Below are 20,936 nucleotides of genomic sequence, written 5' to 3' on the forward strand. Positions count from 1 at the left end.
GATCAGCTCTGAATCTACTTGTACTTGTCCTCTGCTATTCCTCAGTAGCATGTTGACGCCTTCCGACCTGAGGGGCTCATCTTCCAGCATCATAACTTTTATATGCCTGTTGTCTTTGTCCATGGAGTTTTCTTGGCAGGGATATTGGAGTGGCTTGCCGGTTCCTGCTCCAGGTGGATCACGTTTAGTCAAAACTCTCCACTATGACCTGTCCATCTTGGGTGGCCCTGCACGGCATAGCTCATAGCTTCTCTGAGTTGTTCAAGCCCCTTCACCACGGCAAGGCAGTGATCCATGAAGGAGATTACTTTTGGTACAAATTATGATTTGACTGTCTTCCTCATTTCATCATATACTCTTCAGTATTTTGTGTGATGGACTGGGTAATTGAACAAGCCAGAGCCGTCTTTCCCATAGGGCTTAGTGGTTTGTCGTGCCAGGGCACCGGCCTCTCAGGGGTGCCCCAGCGAGTGGGGGAGCTGTGCGGCTTTGCCGGTGGCTTCCCCTTTCCCTGCACGCCTGCCAGCTGCGCCCCACCAACTATATGGCTGCCAGGAGTGGCGGAGGAAGAGGGGAGCAGCAAAGCATCTGCAAGCCCCGGCACCCCCCTCTGGAGGGTGGGCGGCTGCACCAATTGGCAACCCCAGCAGGCGGATGGCGTGGCTGCACCAATTGGCAGCCCCGGCAGGGTTCCTTCCCTCCCAGCAAAGTCCATTTTGTGATATCAGTTTCATAATTTTTGACCTTGCAATATATCGTGAATCAGGGTGAGTGGATGGATGCGTGCTAATGCAAAAATTACAATGTGGAGGGAAACCGTGAAGCCAGCCAATGCCTCCAATCCTTATTTCAGACACCATGAAATATCAGTAAACAAACAGGGATGTTTAGCTGGTGACATGGCACGCTGTTGAAAACCAGATACCACTTGGCCCAGGCTTCCTCAACCTCGACCCTCCAGATGTTTTGAGACTACAATTCCCATCATCCCTGACCACTGGTCCTGCTAGCTAGGGATCATGGGAGTTGTAGGCCAAAAACATCTGGAGGGCAGAGTTTGAAGAAGCCTGCCTTAGTCCTAGTCACAAACAGAAAACAATGAGATAGTATTTTTTTAAAAAAGGAAACCTTTCAAGAAGTTCCATACTTGACTCAACATAATATATTAAAAGGATAGAGAAACCATACCCATCAATAGGGCAAGGCGTCTTTCAATTGTATTATGCTTTCTACAGCTCTTTTAACTATTAAATCTTCAGGGAATTCTCTCCCCGCACCTTCCTAAGTGTGTTGACAAACTTTTCTACCTGGATTCCTCTTCATTTCCCCAGAGGGACTTGGAAGGGCGAAGGGGACTTGTCCAAACCTGTCCACACGTCGTTTTTCGCCATCTCAGCCCCGGCCCCCATCCTCCCCCGCCGGACCTAATTATTTACTGTGTCGTTTTTTCTCTGAAATTTCAGCTACAGTACTCCCCAAGCCAGCTCCCCTGCTGCCTCCCTCCCTCCCTCCCTCCTCCCCTGCCAGCCCGCCCCGCCCACTCGCAGGGTTGACAAACATTTCAGCCCTGGACTTCCCTTTCCTCTCTTTCCAAGATGGGCGAGGAAAATAGGACAAGCCCCAACCTGTCGCTGCTGCATCCCTAACTTATGCTCCCTTGTGCGTGCGTGTGTGGGTGTGTGTCGCGGGTGCTGGGGGGGAGAGAGAGAGAGAGAGAAGGCAGGAGGTAGGCGGGGCTTGATCCCAACAACAGCTGCCTTTCAAGCCGGCGCTTAATGAGGGGTGTCCCTAGGGGGCTCCGTGACGTCACTGAGCCTCCCGAGCCAACCGGGAGAGGCGGTGGGCGGGGCTCGGCGGGGAGATGAAAGGCGGCGGAATGGAGGCGCGAGGGCGGAAAGGGAGCTACCCCGCCCCCTTAGGCAGCTCTTCGCCCTCGCCGTCTCTTTCGCGGGAAGCTGGCCGGGCGAGAGGGCGCTGGTGCGGGGGACTTGATTGTTTTGGGAAGAGGCGAGGAGTGGAGCTCGCTGCCTGGACGTGAGCGATCGGCGGCGGCGGCGCTATCAATATCAGTACCGATAACAGTCATAATAATAATAATAATAATTCTAGCAGCGGCGGTGGACTTGGCTTGATCTGGGCAAGGAGGAAGGAGTCGCTGCCCCAGGCATGAGGTTGTCCGGGCCCCACGCCGCCGCTGCCGCCCCCAGAAGCCGCCGATCCTCTGCGGGAACCCGGTAGTCCCCTCCACCCCACCCCGCTCCGCCCCAGCTCTTGAGGGGCTTCCTCTGGATGCGGCTGCGCCTGGGCGCTGCCCGCTCCGTCCGGCTGCCGCCAGCCCCGCCGAGCTTTGGATGATGACGATGAACTCTCTGGCCGAGAGCTTGCTGGGCCCTCCGGACCCGTCCAAGGCGTCCTTCCTGGACTTCGGGCTCGGCCCCCCACCTCCCTCTCCGCCTCTCCATCACCAGCAACAGCAGCAGCAGCAACCCGGCTTGGCGCCCCCTTACTCTCTGCAAGCGCTGCAGCCGCCGCCGCACGACGGTGGTGGGGGCGGCGCCTTCCCCCCCGGCGCAGCCTCGTACGGCAGACCCCTGGCTTACGCCCCCTACCCCGGGGCAGCCGGCAGCAGCCCCCACCACGCTTTCTACCACCACCACCATCACCACCACGGCGCCTCGTACTCGCCTTACCAGCAGACCTCCAGCGCCCTGGGACACGGGACGAGGCTGGAGGAGACGGGTAAGGCGAGGCTGGCTGACTTGGAGAGGGGAGGGGGTCTTTAAAAGGTGGGAAGGGGAGAGAAGCATCTCTCCGGGGCAGCGAAAGCACCCCCGGCGCGGAGTCTTTCTCCGACTTGATCCGGAGTAGCCGGCTAGGCCGTTCACACGGTCGCCGATCCGGTTTGTCGCCGATCCGGATCAAGGGCTGGGTTGCGGCGCAGTGACGAGAAAACTGCTGGAGGGGGCTTGCTTGCCTAGTGTAAGGAGCCTTGGCATAAGCGCAGGTCACGGCTAGGGGTTGCAAGGCCCCCGTTTTCCGTGGGCAAGCACAAAGTCTGAAAAGGACACGTAGTAAAGGGGTCGCGAATGTGGATGCCTTGACGTGACTTCGAAGCGAGGGAGAGCGATGAGTTGGGGGAGCTGATCTTTTGACTCGGGAGGCAGAACCTGGGGGGAAAGTCGCTGTGTTTCCGGTGGCTTCTAATGCCAATATTTGGCATTGTTGGTCAATTCGTTTCCCCTTTCCATCAAACCCCCATTTAACACGCATTTAATACATAGACGCATATAAATAAAATGTTGCCCCGGCATAGGAGCCAACGGCTAGGGGCCGAGGTCCCTTCGGTCCCCTCAATAAAGTATTTGAAGGTCCGCTTCCTCCCCCCCCCCCAATAATTTATTCAAGTTGGCACCCCCGTGCCCCGGTATCATCAGTGAGGATGGGGAGGGGTACCTGGTGAGAACTTGAGGTGAACTTTAAATCGGATTTAGGATTCATGCAGTGTCAAGCCTGCACTGAGTCCAATGTGCCAATGGCTTAATAACCTGATCTCTCTCACTCTGGATTTCTGCCCCGTATCAGTCAACATTCGCAAGTGTGGGGATCTCAAACTAGCATCGATCGCTTGTGGAAAACACCCACTGATGATTGGAGAGGACCCTACCTTTTGTATACCCTCTAGGAAAACCACCTGGTTTCCATCCAATGTCAGCTGTACTCAGAGCTGATCTGTTGGGCATAGGTAACTGAGAGCCACTAATTTCAATGGGCTTGGTTAGATGCAAACCACCGGCCTACAGCGGTAGAGAAGCAGTTGTGAGCTTCACAAATTCAGTTGTGTTCTTAGGTGCAGACCAAAATGCAAATCAAAAGCCCGCTGGCTGCGGGGACTGTACAAGGACTGTGGTGTACAGCTCCTTGCACATCTTCTGCAGTTTGCAGGTCTTTTTCTCGTCCACCAAGACTGCATACAGACACTTTACTTGGAATAAACCTCTCCCTCTGGCCACCAGCTGCAGAGAGGCTCATGGGAGGGGCTACTAGAGCATTTGCCCCGCGGGGCAACCCACCTGACAGGCACCAAAAACATCACCAGGAGTAGGTTGACATGACTAAATCTCTATGGACAAGGAGCGTTCCTCTTGGGGCAACAACCTTTGCAGTTATCTGAACATAACTGGGGGCTTGTAGTCACTGGAGATAAGTTCCTCTGCTCCTGATACCCTTTATAAATAGGATAGTATTTGGTTTATTGGTTGTTGTTTTTTGGTTTTTAAAATCATTACGGTCGTCTTCAAATGTATTTGAAGCTGCCTAATCGCAGGAGGTTTGACGAGACGACCCCGTTGGCTCCCATACACTTAAGAGTATTTGTGCAGCAACATCCTTGTCTCAGGACTGTTGGAGGTGGGGAGGGAAATTTTGGAGAGATTGATCCCCCACCCCCAGTGTCCTTCCAGGCCCAAGATGCTGTTGCAGCTCTCCTTTAACCCATAGCTTGTTGTGGGTAAGCCCTGGTCTTTCTGCCTCAGTCTCCCTGTCTGGGAACTGGTCAGAAGGGCCACAAGTGCCGCAGAAAAGGTACATAGGCAAAAGAGGATAGGAGGGGTTTAGATGTGTGGCGTGCAGGCTTTTGGCAACCCCTTTAGTCCTCGTCCTGGAGCTGGAGCTCTCCTAACTGCAGTTGTTCACAACCACCCTTTGTTAACCCTCTTCTGTTCAGTCCTCTCCTGTTTCCTGCTCTGTTCAGATCGAAAGCGCCTGCAGGCAAGGCCTTGTTGCCTCTTGATTGTATTGCTCTGTAAAACTGCCATGTACCTGGATGGTGCTGTGTAAATAATTTGCCACAGAAGGATGAGGGAGGTTCAGCCACCCAGCAAGCCTCATGGCAGCCCTTAGACTGATGTTCTGGGGCTGAGCCCTGGCTGCTTTCAGTTTGGTCCACCCTTTGCACATGGGCAGAGTGCCTTTTGATCCAAGACACTTCCTCAGCTCCAAGACAGGATGCTACAAACACACACTTACTTTATGTCAGAAATGGGGTACAGTCTGTGGCCCCACCATGCAGGGAGAGATATGTTCCATCCCCAGTACTTTAGGAAAACTTTTCTTTTGTATTTTTTTTTTGGGGGGGGGGGTATATCTCTTCCAGGGAGATACACCACAGACTTGCTGATCAGAAGGTCGGCGGTTCGAATCCCTGCAACGGGGTGAGCTCCCGTTGTTCGGTCCCTGCTCCTGCCAACCTAGCAGTTTGGAAGCACACCAGCGCAAGTAGATAAATAGGTACCGCTCTGGCGGGAAGGTAAACGGCGTTTCCGTGCGCTGCTCTGGTTCGCCAGAAGCGGCTTAGTCATGCTGGCCACATGACTGTACACCGGCTCCCTCAGCCAATAAAGCGAGATGAGCGCTGCAACCCCAGAGTCGGTCACGACTGGACCTAATGGTCAGGGGTCCCTTTACCTTTACCTATATCTCTTCCACTCACAACTCCTTCTTGACACATATGATGGGCAATTTTCTTTCTCATTCCTCCCCCCCTCCTTCTGACATACTATCAAGGGATATCATTGGAATGAGTCCTTATCCGTTCTGGGTAGCATTTTAAATAATTTTGACAAAACCCAGATGCTTTCTCAGATGACGAGGCAAACTTTGCAGAATCCTTTAATAGGAAACTGCTTGACTTGGTTTCTTCCAAAGAGGGCATGCAAATATATTAATATTTCTCTGGCATGTTTTGCATTGCAAAGGGACTTCTCTGTTGCATGCCGTACCCAACCAACCTTGGCTTTAAAATGAGCTCCCAAACCTAATAAAAAAGAATGTTTAGATGGATTCATTCCTGAGACACTGAACTGCAAAGGATGATTTGGAGATGTTTTGTTTGTTTTAGGGCCTGCTGCATTTTGAAAAATTATTATTGGATTTAAAAGAGGCAATTGATCTTTCTTTTTTCTTTTTCTAAAAAGCCATTTAAAAGTTATCCGGTGGTTCATAAATGGGAAACATATGAACTCTGTAACTGAAAACATTGTCTGTTGTTTAGGTTTTTTGTTCTAAATCTGAAATGGAAATGCTAACTGTTATACTTTTAATTTTTTATTTAAATGTGATTTAGACAGAGGACATTCCAAACCCAGTTCTCCTTCCCCACTTCCTATGTTAATGAACTGGGGTGGGACGGGTGCTTCAGAGTGCAGTGGTAAAATGATGTCTTATGCATAAGATTTAAAAAGATGCATAAGAATATTCTTGAATCAATTACAGGACTGATTTATTTTTATTTTGAAAAAAGGATACTTTAGAAACAGGATATGCTGAGCCATTTTCAGCTAGATAGTTTGGACTGAAATTAACCCATAAAATTAGCCCCCTTCCATGGGAGTTTCTGCTCAACTTTTTTTGTGAAACTGGGTCCATAATGCTAAACTTGTGGAAAATCCAAGTTAGACTTGACTCGTTTCTTGATTATTAAGTGTGTGTGTGTGAACTTGTAAGAATGAGTGCAATCGAAAAATCGCATCTCCAGTCGCCCTAGCAGAATGTTTGTAATATATTGCCATTTTCAATACAGCTCTAGGACCTGAGTGGTAGAAAACACGACTGTGAAAGGGATGGGCTCCCGCGCTTGGCTCTCTCGGCCTGAGTTTTCCACTGCCCAAGCAAGGAATGTGCATTGTTTATATTCAAGGAATATGTATGCTATTAAATTTACAGACAAAGCAATGCTTCTCATCTTAATAGCTGGAGATGTGGAGGAGTTGAGTTACTACCCCCTTGACTGCCCAGGCAATAACAGTGCGTCTGAGCATGCACAGAGTGCTTCTCCATCATCCCCGAAGAACGGTAGGCTGCCCTCTTGAAACGAGGAGTCCAGGCAGCTCTCAACACCCCCCGCGCCGCTTATTCAAAAGAAGCCCTGAATAATAGCCAATAATTCGTTTCCTCGCAGTGTGTCTTGTTTATATATTTGAATCCCCAGCCCTCACCCCCCCCCCCACAAACACTCTTTTTAATTGGCACCTGTCAAGATCAGCAAGGGAGATAGAAGATGTCTTTATGGTAATTTGAGGCAGAATTGCAGCACCACGGAAATCCATTTGCAAGCGCTGCCCTCTCTGCTTGGCTGAAGAGCAATTTCGATTTATTAGGCCGGCGTAGATCGCACGCACCGACGGCTTAATTAATGAGCTTTGGAACGCGCCGAGGCGCTCTAATTCGAGGAGGCGATGATTACTACTTGCCACGGGGGCAACCGCTGCCATATCGCTTAATCATGCAATCCAAGATCCCAAAATTAAGAGGGATCTTCCTAGCTGGCGCAGCTAGCGGAGAAAAAACCGTTCCTAGGATTCCGTCCCACCCCACGCGCAAACACACAAAACACGTGGCCTCGGTTTTCTTTTTGTTGTAGCCCCCCCCCCCCCCCAGTAACCCAGAACTCTGCCTCAAGACAGAAAGGCACTTTCCAGCTCGCTGCTGGGCCCGTTTACTCGGAAGTAAGCGCCTCCTGAGTCCAGTGGGACTTGGCCCCAAAGCCCTATGTTGGGTAGGTCGCGCGCCTCCCCACGCCCATTGAGATCAGTAAGACTTAGGCCGCCTGGTTGCGTCCTGATTGCGCGCGATCCTAAATGTGATTCCTGGCGAGAAAGCCCCGCTGAGATCCCAGGAACAGATTTCTTGGCGAAGCGCGGTCAGCTAAGAGGTGTCAAACGGTCCTGGCTTTTGATGGCACAAGTTGCTTTTGGGTGGAAGCAGGCGACTGTGGCGGCTTTCGAATGATACAGAGCTCTTCGTTAGGCAAGAGGGAAATTAGTTCTCAAGTTGGAAGAAGAGAGGTTCCTTTGTCGTGCCGTTTACTCCTAGGTAAATGGGATTAGGGTGGCCGCGTCAGTCTAGCGAAACAACGTGATCGATTTATTATAATTGTTTTTACACCGAGTGTAATCACGTTTGCAAGAGCAAGGCGGATTACAATGCGCGCGCACGTATGCAATCCGCCTGATTGAATAGCAGGTCGGACCTTCTTGTTCTTCTCAGGAGTAAACCCTATGGACTTTAACAGCGTTACTCCTAGGTAAAGTGTGTTGCGCAGCAGCGTTAAGACTGTCAAATCAATTCTGTTGGGATACTGAGAATTATTAATATCTCACATCGAATACAACTGATCTGTAGAAAGGACTATGGTCTGAAAACAGAGATAATGCACGCACTTTTGTAACCCGAGGAAATCATTAATAAAAACAGTATTTAAAAATGGTTTGGAAGCTTGTGCGTCGGAGCGCGCAATTTTCCACAAATCGCTTCCGTTTAAACAGGTGCGCGCTTGTAGAAGAGGAACTTTGCAACCCTATGCGCGTCTACTCGGAAGTAAATCCATTGAGTTCAGCGGATTGCGCAGGAATAGGGCTGCAGGCCAGTAGCGCAACGCTTGGGAGAATCCAAGTGACCTGTACATAGGATCGCGTTGTTTTAAAGCTGCAATCCTGTGTGCATTTAGTTGGATTGAATGCAGTGGGACTTGCTTCCAAGTAGCATGTAGTATGAGCCGGGGAAGGCGGGGAAGCCTGGCTTCAAAAAGCAATCCTAGAAGATAATTCCGTTGTCCTTGTTATTTTAATGATTCGCCTTTCAGCCCGAAGCTTCGCAAGGCGGCCTACAAACAAATGCGTTAAAACGCCACTCACCAAGAGCCCTTAAAACCAATAAATGTTGACGCCAATGATTTTTTTCCCCTCAAGGGAGGCTGATTTTTTTTTTTTATTACAGTCTTGTGGTATGGGTGAAGAGGCGGCTGCAAAATCCCTTTCAAAACAAATACAATAATAAATGTGGTATTAAGGCTTTCAATTATATAATAATAAAATTAATTGAAAGTAGTGCCATAAATTGCGGTGTGTCGGAAATGTAAAAAACACCACCACCAAAAACCCACACACAACGTTAGCGCGGAAGCCTGGCAAGTCCTGGTTTTCTGGCTTTGAAGAAGAAAATAGGCAACATAGCGGCCCTTTTGATGTTTTTATATTTAAGCTTCAGCAGGTGAGGGCGTTTAAAATCAGCATTAAAATCGAATCCGTCAGTGCAATGAGTTTTGGGGCATGGAAAGGCAAGGCAACCCGAATTGAATCGGGTTTTTAAAATTATTATTATTATAAAAGCATAATCCTACGCCTACTGCGGAAGAGCTGGGCAGAAAACACACCGGTCCCTGGAATAAGTAAAAGGCGAGGCCAGGAGTCCGCTTGGCTTCATCCCAGCAACCCCAGAAACATTCGCGGAGAATAGAGACACCGCATGGAATAATTTCGGCCTGTGCGTCCCAAGTAATTTATTTAAACCATTTAATAACCTCTCCGTTTTATTTTTCCTTCGGAAAGGAGCCGTGAGGAGCAGAAGGCTTAAAAACAAAACCTTCGTTGCGCTTGCACAGGCGTTTCCTTCCGAGGAAGCGAGCGCGGGATCGCCCTGTAGATCATTTTAGTGGAGCAGAGGCGACCCGAGCTAAAGAGCGCTTTTAGGAAAGAAGGAATCGCTCACCTGTCGTTTTTAAAACCAGCGATCTGGCTTTGTGCGCGCGCGTTTTGGAGTGAACCCGAAACCCCCGCCGTTTCCACCCGCTGCGCATTCCCTCCCCCCGAAGGCCTGCAGTTTAGGCGGTGTTAAATATCAGGTTAATTTCGCTGCTTCGTTTCTGCTCGGTTTCTTGGGCTCGTCTTGTGGTTCCTCCCGGCTGGCAAAGCAAGCTCTTCCTTAAGGAGAAAAGTGCTCTTATGTGGTTAAATTTCAAGGGTTCCATTTAACCCGCGCTCCAATTCCTGAGCGTCCTCAAACCCTGCTAATTAAAATCTCGATTTAAAACCTGACATGGTGAAATGAAGATGATTTCATGCAGTCAAATCGTTGCTGCAGGTTTGCGCTTTCGACGGATCGTTATTTCTATGAATCATCCGAGCGACCGCTCTGGATGTGTTAAGTTTCTTGAAGGGCGCTTTCGTTTCCAGACTTTCTCCTCGCCCCCCTCCCTTTTTTAAATTAGAAAATGAATGAATAAGGCCCTGAGATCTTTCTTCCAAACGCATCGGAAGCCCCCTTCAATTTCAAGACGGCTTGACAGAATCCAAGTGTATGGCAATCTCTTAGAATAAATGCAATAATAATAATAATAATAATAATAATAATAATAATAATAATAATAATAATAATAAATAAAATATTAATAATATTAATCTCTACGCAGGACCGAGAGACTCTCTATGCTGAAATCACCCTGCCAACCATTATATTTAATACTGAGCTAGGTGAGCCAATGGTCCCACTCAGTCATCTGTCCTTAGAGTTGTTGTATATTAATAATATACAATAATAACAATATATTAACACGACAGGCACCTGTGGTTGCAGGTGTGTTAGTTCCACCTAGCGAAACAAACAAACGACCCCCCCCCCCAAAAAAAAACCCCTTACATGTTCTCTCAGGGAATAATTCATCGCCCTGGCTCTGCTAAACTTCAGATATCTGGTTTTATTACGGTATTATAATATTTTATTTTGTCAACCGCCTTGTTTTTTTGTGCAGTGAAAGGCGGTCTCCAAAGTCTTTAAAATCAAGACTTCGGCAACTGTGTTTCAATACTGGCAGAGGAGATTTCTTGCTTTAGAGAACCAAGAGTTTAAGAAGCGGCTAGTCGGGTGTGATCCCCCCCCCACTCCAATTTGTAGCACCCCCAGTGTTAGAGACAGCGGGGAAACGGTCAACTTCGCCTGGGGTGGGAGGCACCTGCGTTGTAGGCTCCGGCTGGAAGTTCTCCTGCGCAAGAGCGCGAGGTTGATTTGCAGGAGAACCACCGGCGGATTTGTGCCCCGAGACGTCACCTTGACGGTCTCTTAAAATCAATTGTGTGCGTGCAAGGTCGGTGTTTAGGTCGGTCGCTTGTGATTCCTCTACTCAAAGGAGTCCATAACTGGCTTTTACCATTTGCGATCAGAGACACTTCTGGTCATAAACGTTGTGGGAAACGTCAGGATTTTAGGTAAAATTTCCATTATAGAGCATAATAATAATAACAATAGCAATAAAATATAATAATATATATTTACATATTAGAACTTATATATATTATATATTCACGCACACATTCAGATCTCCCCCTTCCCCCGTTTAAGTTTCTGAGGGCCTCGATCCTCGTGCATCTACTCCGTACACAATCCACGTCCCCCACCCAGCAGATCCTTCAGCATAACAGAACACAGCCATCCAAGCAAAATCTGGCAATCGATAAACTAAAATAAAATCATCGGTTGGATCCAGACCGAACTGGTCCCCTTGAATTACAATCTTAATAATTTAAATCGCTCAAGTCACGGCTTAGTTCCAACTGATTTCGATGGCAACTCCTCAAACCCCAGCCATTGTATACTCTGAAGCAAGCCCCATTTGACTCCCTGGGACTTACTCCCAGGTAAATGGTGTGCTTAAATATAGCATTGCAGCCTTGATCTCAATCCAGATTTACGCGTGCTCTAATTGATGCAGAAATATTAAGGCTTTTCTTAGACTGACTGGAGGGGCGGTGTTCCATTTTCTTTTTCTTCGTGTTTATATTTATTAAACTTTTTTTTAAAACGTAGACACAGGGTCAGGCGCCTTGATTTTTCTTTTCAACTTAAATTATTCCTTAAGGGCTCGGCACTTTAATCTTTCTGACTAGCTGACATCTCGTACTTCGTGGATTGCGTGTAGGCGGTCATTATTTAGGTCTCTCCTCGTCTATCAAAGACAAGCGGCGTCTTCAACCGGTTTATAAAACCACAAGAATTGTGTATTTTTTTTTAAGGAGGGGAAAGAGAGCTTACTTTTCACTTTGGCGGGGTTTGCGCAGGAGAACTCCCCCGCTGTTTTGCACTGCTCGATTTCAAGCAGATAAGAAGCGCGGTCCTATGCGCGTTTACGCGCAAATGACTCCCATTGCGTCCAACGGGAGTGAGAGCGCAGTTTGCGCGCCCCGCGCGCTCTTACTCGGGAGTAAATCCCATAGAAAAACAAATGGGGCTTCCTTCTCAGTAGACAAGCCCTGCGATTTCGGAGTAGATCGCTTTGTCATTTCCTTCTGAGGACCGTTTCCGGTAGAAATGGAGCGGACAGGAGCAGTCTACTCAGAAGTAAGCCCCATTGAGTTCAAGGGGATTTGCTTCCACGTAAGCACGTGATCGGTTGCAGAATAAGCTGGCAAAAAAGAGAGAGAAGCGAATTATATTTAATAAAGGCTCGTGCCCAATATTCGCCAGTTAAACTGCAGCCTGCAGTTAAATTAGTGAAATTCGGAGTCCCCACCTCCGCAAATTGTGTTGATATTATTATTATTAATCCATTTGAATCCAGGTATTTTGGTTTAACCAAGCAAGGCCGATCGCGTTTATTTGATAACATTAACCGGTTGTGTTGGTATCAACAGAAAAGGGGGGAAAAAACTGAACAGAGGATCTTCTTGGTGAAACTGTGTGCGTGTGTTTTAACTGAGATCAACAAAGTACAGCCCTAAAAAAAAATTCTTATAAATTTCCTTAGGGGAAGAAGAGAGGTGGGGAGGACCACGTGGGCGGGCCCAGGTAACCGAACACCCTCCACTCCATGCAATTATTGGCCCTGGAACAAATAACTTTCTTCACCTGCAAAGCTCCCGCTCCCGAAGTGACTGCGGCTTGTTTACTTTGAGATCTGTTGCGACTCCGGGATTGACAGCCAGAACCGACGCTTGTTTACCGGGAACGAAGGTCTCCCGGGCTTGACAGTCCCGAGAAATGACTGCATCCTTTACTCAAGAGTAAATCTGACTGACTACGACGGGATTTACTCCTGCGTAAGTGTGGACGCAGTGGTGCTGTGGTCTAAACCACTGAGCCTCTTGGGCTTGGCGATCAGAAGGTCGGAGGTTCGAATCCCTGCAACGGGGTGAGATCCCGTTGCTCTGTCCCAGCTGCTGCCAACCTAGCAGTTCGAAAGCACACCAGTGCAAGTAGATAAATAGGTACCACTGCTGTGGGAAGGTAAACCTCATTTCCGTGTGCTGTTCTGGTTCGCCAGAAGCGGCTTATTCATGCTGGCCACATGACCCGGAAACTGGACCTTATGGTCAGGGTTCCCTTTACTTTTACCTTTTAAGTGTGGACGTGGGTGGCGCTGTGGGTTAAACCACAGAGCCTAGGACTTGCTGATCAGAAGGTTGGCGGTTCAAATCCCCACGACGGGATGAGCTCCTATTGCTCGGTCCCTGCTCCTGCCAACCTAGCAGTTCGAAAGCACATCAAAGTGCAAGTAGATAAATAGGTACCGCTGTGGTGGGAAGGTAAACAGCATTTCCGTGCGCTGTTTTGGTTCACCAGAAGTGGCTTAGTCATGCTGGCTACATGACCCGGAAGCTGTATGCTAGCTCCCTCGCCAAGTAAAGCGAGATGAGCGCCGCATCCCCAGAGTCGTCCATGACTGGACATAATGGTCTGGGGTACCTTTACCTTTAAGTGTGGATAGGGTTGTAAGCCTTTGGTCACGATCCTTATCCTGTTCTAGAAGTCCAGAGGAGCTTGCTCTCGAGGAAAACCTTCCTTGGAGGTTTTCAAGCAGAGCTTGGGTGGCCGTCTGTCATGGATGCTTTAGTTGAGATTCCTGCATTGTTGGGGGTTGGACTAGATGACCTTTGGGTCCCTTCCAACTCTATGATTCTATGAAACAAGCTCAGGCCGAAACCCCCTTCTAATCTAGCTTCCGGGTCTCAGAACTGGCCAACCATGTGCTTATGGGAAGCCCACACAAACAGAACAACCTGCACCACTGCCCTCTCTCATCCCCAGCATACTGCCTCTGATAGCAGACATAGAACATAGCCATAGTGTCTAGTAGCCATAGAAAGACTTAACTTCCATTAATTTGTCTTAATCTTCTCCTTTTGAAAGCCATCTAAGCTGGTGAACATCGCTGCACCATCTTACAGGAGCGGATTTCGTGCTTTAAACCACGTGCTGTTAAATTTATTCCCCTTTGCTGGCTGGGGTGGCCTTGGGTTCTAATCTTACAAGAGGAGGAAAAACTGCTCCTTATTATCCACCTCCCCCATTCCATGCACAAAATGTTACACGCTTCCATCATGTGCCCCTTTGCTCTAGGGTTCCCCCCAAAAGACTAAAAAAGGAAGCAAAAAAACTAGAATCTTAGAATTGTATTAATAATAACAACCATAATTTTATTGTTTATACCCTGCCCAATTCCAGCTGTACAATTGGAAGGAATACTTTGGTCATCTAATGCTTAGCTTTGCACTTGTGCTAGCAGTTTTGTTGCTGCTCCTCATAGTGGAGGTTTCCCATCCCCTAGGTAATTTTGGTTGTGTTTTTCTGAAACCTTTCCAGCTCTGCAATATTCTTCCTGAGATGAGGCAGCCAGAACCATCTGTGGCCTACCAAATGGGGTCTCACCTTAGATTTGTACAAGGGCATGATGATATTATTGGCAGTTTAATTTTCAGACCCTTTCTAAATAATTCCTTTTATTATTATTATTAAATAATTTTTTATTAAATTTTCCATTGTAACAATCCAATCAAATCACATTAAATATTCCAAATTATACAAATCATAGAGTCCAAATATTCTGCCAAATTATAATTTTTTTGGGGGGGGGGGGACTTCCCATGCTTCAAGTTCGGGGAGGGCGGCTCTGATCCTTTCTAAATAATTCCTACCTTGGAATTCTGCTAGGATTGCAGCTTTTCCATTTTAAGCTTATTTCTTTGGAAGCCAATGAGCCTTACTCCCAAGTAATGGCAGTTGTGCAGTGTGGCTCTGCCTTTAGTCAGAAATCAGCCCAGACAAGCATGCATAGGATTTTGCAGCTTTATAATGCAAGCCTGTACATGAATACTCAGGAACAAGCCCCATTGAGTTCAGTGGAAGTTGCTGCTGAGTAAGTGTGCATAAATTTGCAGCCTTAGACTTGAAAGGCAGGTCTGCTTCTTCCTACTTTCTGTAAGTTACCTGAATCCCATCGCCCCCAGTTGCCATTGCTGTTGTTTTTTCCAAGTCAGTGCAGTGCTTAAGTCATTTATTTATTTATTTATTTATTTAATGCATATATATATATATATATATAAGTTTTAATACTAATATTTTAAAAAGAAGCTTTAAGTGCTATACAGCATTAAAAATTGAACACTATTATTGTCTTGTTGTTTTTTTAAGAAAATAACCGATACAACATAAAAAACTGTAGTATAAAGTCATATAAAATCAGAATTTGGGGGATTTTGAAAAATAAAAATGGGATTCAATTTTATGGCCCAGGAGAAACGGAAACCTGTGTCTTTAGAAGGCTTCTGACGCAACTGATAGTTGCTGCTTCAGGTTTCTGTAAATCCTTTTAGAGAGGAATGTGGATCAGGTGAATTCATTCCAAGTTTGATTACTGCAAAAGCGACAGAGTCCGCCCCTTTCATAAAGTCCGGCAAGGATGCATAGGATCAGATCCCATACTGTTTCCGGGGGGTGGGGGCGGGGAATGCTTCCCCTTCCTCAATTTAGAAGATTCTCACACCTGTCTTGGATCAAATATCCTGTCCAGTCCCCCTCTTGGTCTGCCAATATATGAAAACATAACACAACCACAGGGACTTATTTATCTGGCCAATTCAACAGGTGAAGCTTCTCTGAGCCGGAAGCTGCGGTGATGGGCTGAAGCTACACCACTTGCATTTCTGCCTTACCGTGTTGCTCTGACAGAGAGCTCTTGCACTGTAAAAAATAAAGGAAAGTAACACACCCCGGAAGAATGTGGAGTCTAAGGTGACCAAGATGAGCTCATAAAGATAGAAATCCCAAAGGATTAAAATGTCCAAGCTCTTGTTATGAATTTATGTTCTAGGAAACCAAGATTATGAGAAAGGATGAGCTCTAGCTATGTTACTCTAGTGGAGTGGTTCTGTTAATTGGCAAGGATATGCTGTGAAATGTGATCCAGTGGAAGATTTCTTAAAAGTTATTACTGGGTATTATTAAGTAGTGTTGGTATGATCCTCATCTGTATAGTTTGTCATACAGAAATTCAGATGGTAATCAGGCTGCAAATAAAATCATAATGCGTGTACATAATATTGCTTAGTGTGAAGAGTAATTACAGACCTAGTAATCCTTGCAGTGGCCCTACAGGGAAGGGCAATATTAGCAGAGCAAACAGGGGAGGTGGCAGGGAATAGTTGCTACTCTCAGGCACCCACTTACCCGAGAGTAAGCTCCATTGAACTTGAGGGAACTTACTTCCAAGTAGATGTATGTAAGAGTGTAACCCTAGGCACATTTATTTGGATATGCTATTGGGATGATGGTGGTGAAAGCAAGATAGGAACCAGAAATAATATGAATTTGGGTGTGGATTTGAGTTTTATCTTAGGAAACTAAATTCTCTGCCTGGTGGATTTTAATATTGTTTCTGCTGACTCTATCTCTGCATCATTCATGCTAATAAAATGGATCATGTCCTCTTAAGATCAACTAACATGGATCTCTTACCAAGATAGGAAAGATTTCTTGGCAAACATTTGGCTATGTTTTACATAACATAAAAAGCCAACAGTATTATTATTATTATTATTAGCCAACAGCATTATTTATATGCTTTTACCATCAACATTTATGTGTCCCGGTGGCTTTTAACCATAACAGGTGCCAAATCTTATGGTCTAACCAGCAACCACGGCAGTTTTCCAGCCCAATTCTATGTACATTTACTTAGGCATGAGTATGCAGATTTCAGTAGGACTTAACTCCTGTCTAGGGAGGGAGACCCATGGAACTCAATGAGACTTGTTTCTGAGCAGAGGTCTGTGTCACTGCAGTGCAATGCACTCTTAACGTGGGAGGGAAGACAGCAGGGCTTAACTTCTAACTTGGTGCCACACAAAGATGTTTTGGGAGAATGAAGTGGGGAGCATTGTGATGAGAAGTTAAACTTCCAACATTTGATTTTTAAAGCACTAAAGGTGGCTGGGGTGGAAGGGGGGGAGAAGCTCTCCTGCCTAAATAGACAGAATAAAATTGAAAAGAGATGGGGGAAGTTTGTGTGTGTGTGGAGGTGAGAAGACACTACAGTGGTACCTCGGGTTACAGACGCTTCAGGTTACAGACTCCGCTAACCCAGAAATAGTACCTCGGGTTAAGAACTTTGCTTCAGGATGAGAACTTAATCATGCAGCGGTGGCACAGCGGCAGTGGGAGGCCCCATTAGCTAAAGTGGTGCTTCAGGTTAAGAACAGACCTCCAGAGCAAATTAGGTTCTTAACCTGAGGTACCACTGTATTATGATTTTAAATTAAACAAACAAACAAGCAAACAAGCAAGCAAGCAAACAAACAAACAAACAAACAAACAAACAGGGGAATTATGTGCCCCACATGGGATCCTATGGGATCCACACTGAAGTCGGCAGTTGGAGAGACAATAGCAATGGGTCCCAAGATCCCTTGCAATATTGCAGGTAGATGCTCTTCAATGAACAATGGTAAACATGAATTCTCCAGAATTTTGTCCCATCCCACATCTCTCTCCTACACTATCCTCCTTGTTTCTGACAATGCACCCCAGGCTTGTGATCGAGGCAGCATTGAGCCTCTGGCGCAGCACAAACATCTTTGTGCCATGACAGCAGTTCTTAGGCAACAGGGCATCTCAACCCCCTCTGTGCAATGCACTTGCAAAAATTTTAAAAGCGGAGAGTCAACTTTTTTTTTTTTTTGCCAAAAGAAGCAGCTACTTTCTTACAGGGTGTTACTTTGTCATTTTGTTTCTTTGCTAGTTGAAAAATGCAACAAAAACATGTGGCTTTCTTGTTTCAAAAACCATCTGCACACCATACATTTAAAGCACGGCCACCAAAGAATTCTGGGAACGGTAGAATTTGTTAAGGGTGCTGGGAATTGTAGTTTGGTGAGGCTTGAACTACAATTCCCAGAATTCTTTGGGACAGGGCAATGTGCTTTAAATGTATGGTGTATGTGCAGGAACACACAGAGAGAATGTGTGTCTTTGTGCGCATACCCCTAAACATTTTGTGAATCTAAGTTTGGCCTCAGTGAGAGGCAGTATTTCAATATGAGTAGGAAAATGAGAGTACCCCCTCAACTTTTTGTTTTTTAATGGGGAAAAAATCACATGTTTGCGCGTATATGTGTAAAGCCACTTTGGCATCTAAGCGGCATATAGGTAAATAAATAATAATTAACTGTGTATAGGCACATCTTGATAGTTAAAGGGAGCGGCCGTTTTTTGTGTGATTCCCCTGCCCTGAATCTTTCTCTGACTTGCCAAAACTTCTGTCTTCTGCAAGTGTTTGTCTTCTCTATTGTGGCTTCGACAGTAGCACATGGATGTGGTTTATTGAGGCGCCTAGGGAGTGTTCTTCGTTAAGCCTAACAGCTTGTCTTTTGCTTTGCACATCAATTGAGCTTCTTAATTAAAATTCACCCCGGTGAGAATTACAAGCCGCACTGCCCAGGGACCTCTCCCCCTCGCCTCCTTCCCCTGACACAGTTTCAAGCCAAGATGAGGGAAAACAAGGCCTCTGATTGGACAGCGACTCTTTCCTGAAATTGTTTGCATTTTTTGGACTCTGCTTTCTTCTCCTCAATTACTCTCTCCTCCTTGGGGGGGGGGGGGGAAAGGAGCAGGTTTTTAAAAACAAGGAATATAATGAGGAATTTTTTTTTGCATAATACAATCAAGTCTGGAATTTTTATGCAGAGTATGTTGGGTTGGAAAAAAACTGAGAATGTGTGCGAGATTTTCTGTTCCCATTTAGAAAAGAAGAAGAAGACCAGATTTGTTAAAACAGAATAGGCTTTGCAACTCCAAAGTACGGAGGAGGAAAAATCATGCTGATCAACTAGGCATTACAATCCTTAGGTTTTGTACTTGGTAAATGATTTTTTAATTGCCTGTTCTCCATGAGACTGCTATAAAAAAAGGGAGAGAGATATGGAAAATGTGAATTTCTAAAGTTGAAAGTTTGGCATAAATGGAGGCTTTTTGCCTAAGTGTAATTGCTGTGCAGGGTGGGTGATTTTCATGGGGCTGTGACTAGGGAGGGAAGGGTTAAATTACCCTTCCTCCCCTAGTCTTTTAATGCACCCTCTATGCATTAAAAGAAACCCCATAAAAATTGCTTATCATTAAAATAAAATATTGCTTATCAAAAAAATTTGCATTATCATTACTCTTAACGCTGATGACATTGAACACTTTGAATTTAATGTAACATGGCACTGAGCCCTTTAGTGTTATAATGATTTTATTTCCTTCAGAGATGGTTTTATTATAATATATATACCGTTATTTTGTGGCACAGACTTGAATTTCACAGGGTTGCATCAAATGGACACATTTTGACCGTGGAGCTTTGTATATGCATGTAAAATGTCCTCCAAACTCCCCCACGCTCATCTCCTCGGCTGTTGTTCGCCGGCTGATTGGCAGCTGTTTCAACATATCATTCCTTCTAGTCGTTGCCTAAACTGGGGCTCCTTTTTCCTGGTGATGTGATTGAGACTTAGCCACCGTGAGGATATCACAGGACTATCATTTAGCCAATCAGATCTGGGCAGCGCTATCCCGTAGCCAACCAGATCTGGCCATGTGCTGACATCACAAAGCCAATTCAGGGCAACCTTTCCTGCCCTCGCTCTGAGCGAAACCCTTTCAACCACACCGGAATTGCCAGGCAAGGGGGAGGTGCCTACAGGTTGCCAAAGCTTCCCTGGAAAATTGCCTTTTGTGGGGACTCTGCTCGGTTTCAGCCAAGAGCTGAAGGTGCTAGTGTAGTCTGGATCCTGGTCCTACTCTGGGGCTGCAGCCCCCAAAATGCTCCATTCTGGAGGCTCTGATGGTTACCAATGGTTCCTAGCGGTAGCTTCTGCCCAACCACAATTGGGTAGGCAAACTGAGGTTCTCCTTGCTGGCAAGGCTCCCCCACAGTCAGTAGAAGACTCCCACCATCAGAGCCAGGCAGGGATGGGCAGAGAGAGACTTTTACCACATCCAATCCCCCTCCAGCATTTCAGGCACTGCCGGATTTACATATAAGCTAAACAAGCTATAGCTTAGGGCCCCACTCTCTTGGGGGGACCCCAAAAAAATTAGAGGGGGAAAAAGGCTGGATGTACATTTCCAAAATATAAGATAAAAAACAAATAAAATAAAACCTGCATACAGCAACAGTGTTTTGTGTTGTGTAGGCTCCTATGATGTAAGTGATGGGCCCCGCCTGCTAGCCTGCTCCCTAAAATATCACTGGTTTGCTCATTTCTATATATAGGGTGCCTACATAAAATAGGTATTTTATGATAAAATACATACTTTGTTATGTACAAATGGCTTTAGATACCTTTTAGGTCCATAAATTACCATATAGCATATATTCAACACAAAAAAAAACAGTGACAATTTGTTGTCGACAAAGGACAGCTGGACATATAAAGGGCCCCATTACCTTCAGTAGCTTAGAGACTCATCAAACCTAAATCTGACCTTGATTTCAGGTCAGGGTTAGATTGCTCTGTTAGTCCATTCCTTCAACCCTTTCTACCATGATTTCTCTTCCTATCTGTTGAAGAGGTTAAATCCCATGCTCAGTTCAGAAACACCTTTATGCCACATTGCGAGGAGGTATATTTTGCCGTAAAATGTTAATGGTGTTTCCTTCTGTCACCTCCTCTCTTCTCCCAGCTGCCCATTAGACTTGTGTTTCGGCAGGGCTTAAATCCTTGCACAGTGTTTAAATGTTCCGAGTCCCTTAAGCAGATTTGGGCACCTTTTTAAAGAAGCACATTGAAGGTCCATATATCATCACATCGACACTGCAGAGTGGGTTAATGGTTGAAGGTCTCTCAAGGGGTCTT

General features: G+C 46.3%; 1 protein-coding gene across 1 annotated transcript in view; it reads left to right on the forward strand.

Annotated features, from left to right (window-relative positions):
* Positions 1 to 2,132: 2,132 nt before the first annotated feature.
* The window catches only part of DLX4 (distal-less homeobox 4), a 32,112-nt gene continuing 13,308 nt past the window's right edge, over positions 2,133 to 20,936 (forward strand). The window contains exon 1 of the mRNA XM_077917365.1: positions 2,133 to 2,739. Coding sequence (XP_077773491.1) covers positions 2,352 to 2,739 — 388 coding nt within the window. The 5' untranslated portion in view covers positions 2,133 to 2,351. The remainder of the gene's footprint in view (positions 2,740 to 20,936) is intronic.

Source organism: Podarcis muralis, chromosome 13 (assembly GCF_964188315.1).
Source record: "Podarcis muralis chromosome 13, rPodMur119.hap1.1, whole genome shotgun sequence".
Taxonomy (NCBI): domain Eukaryota; kingdom Metazoa; phylum Chordata; class Lepidosauria; order Squamata; family Lacertidae; genus Podarcis; species Podarcis muralis.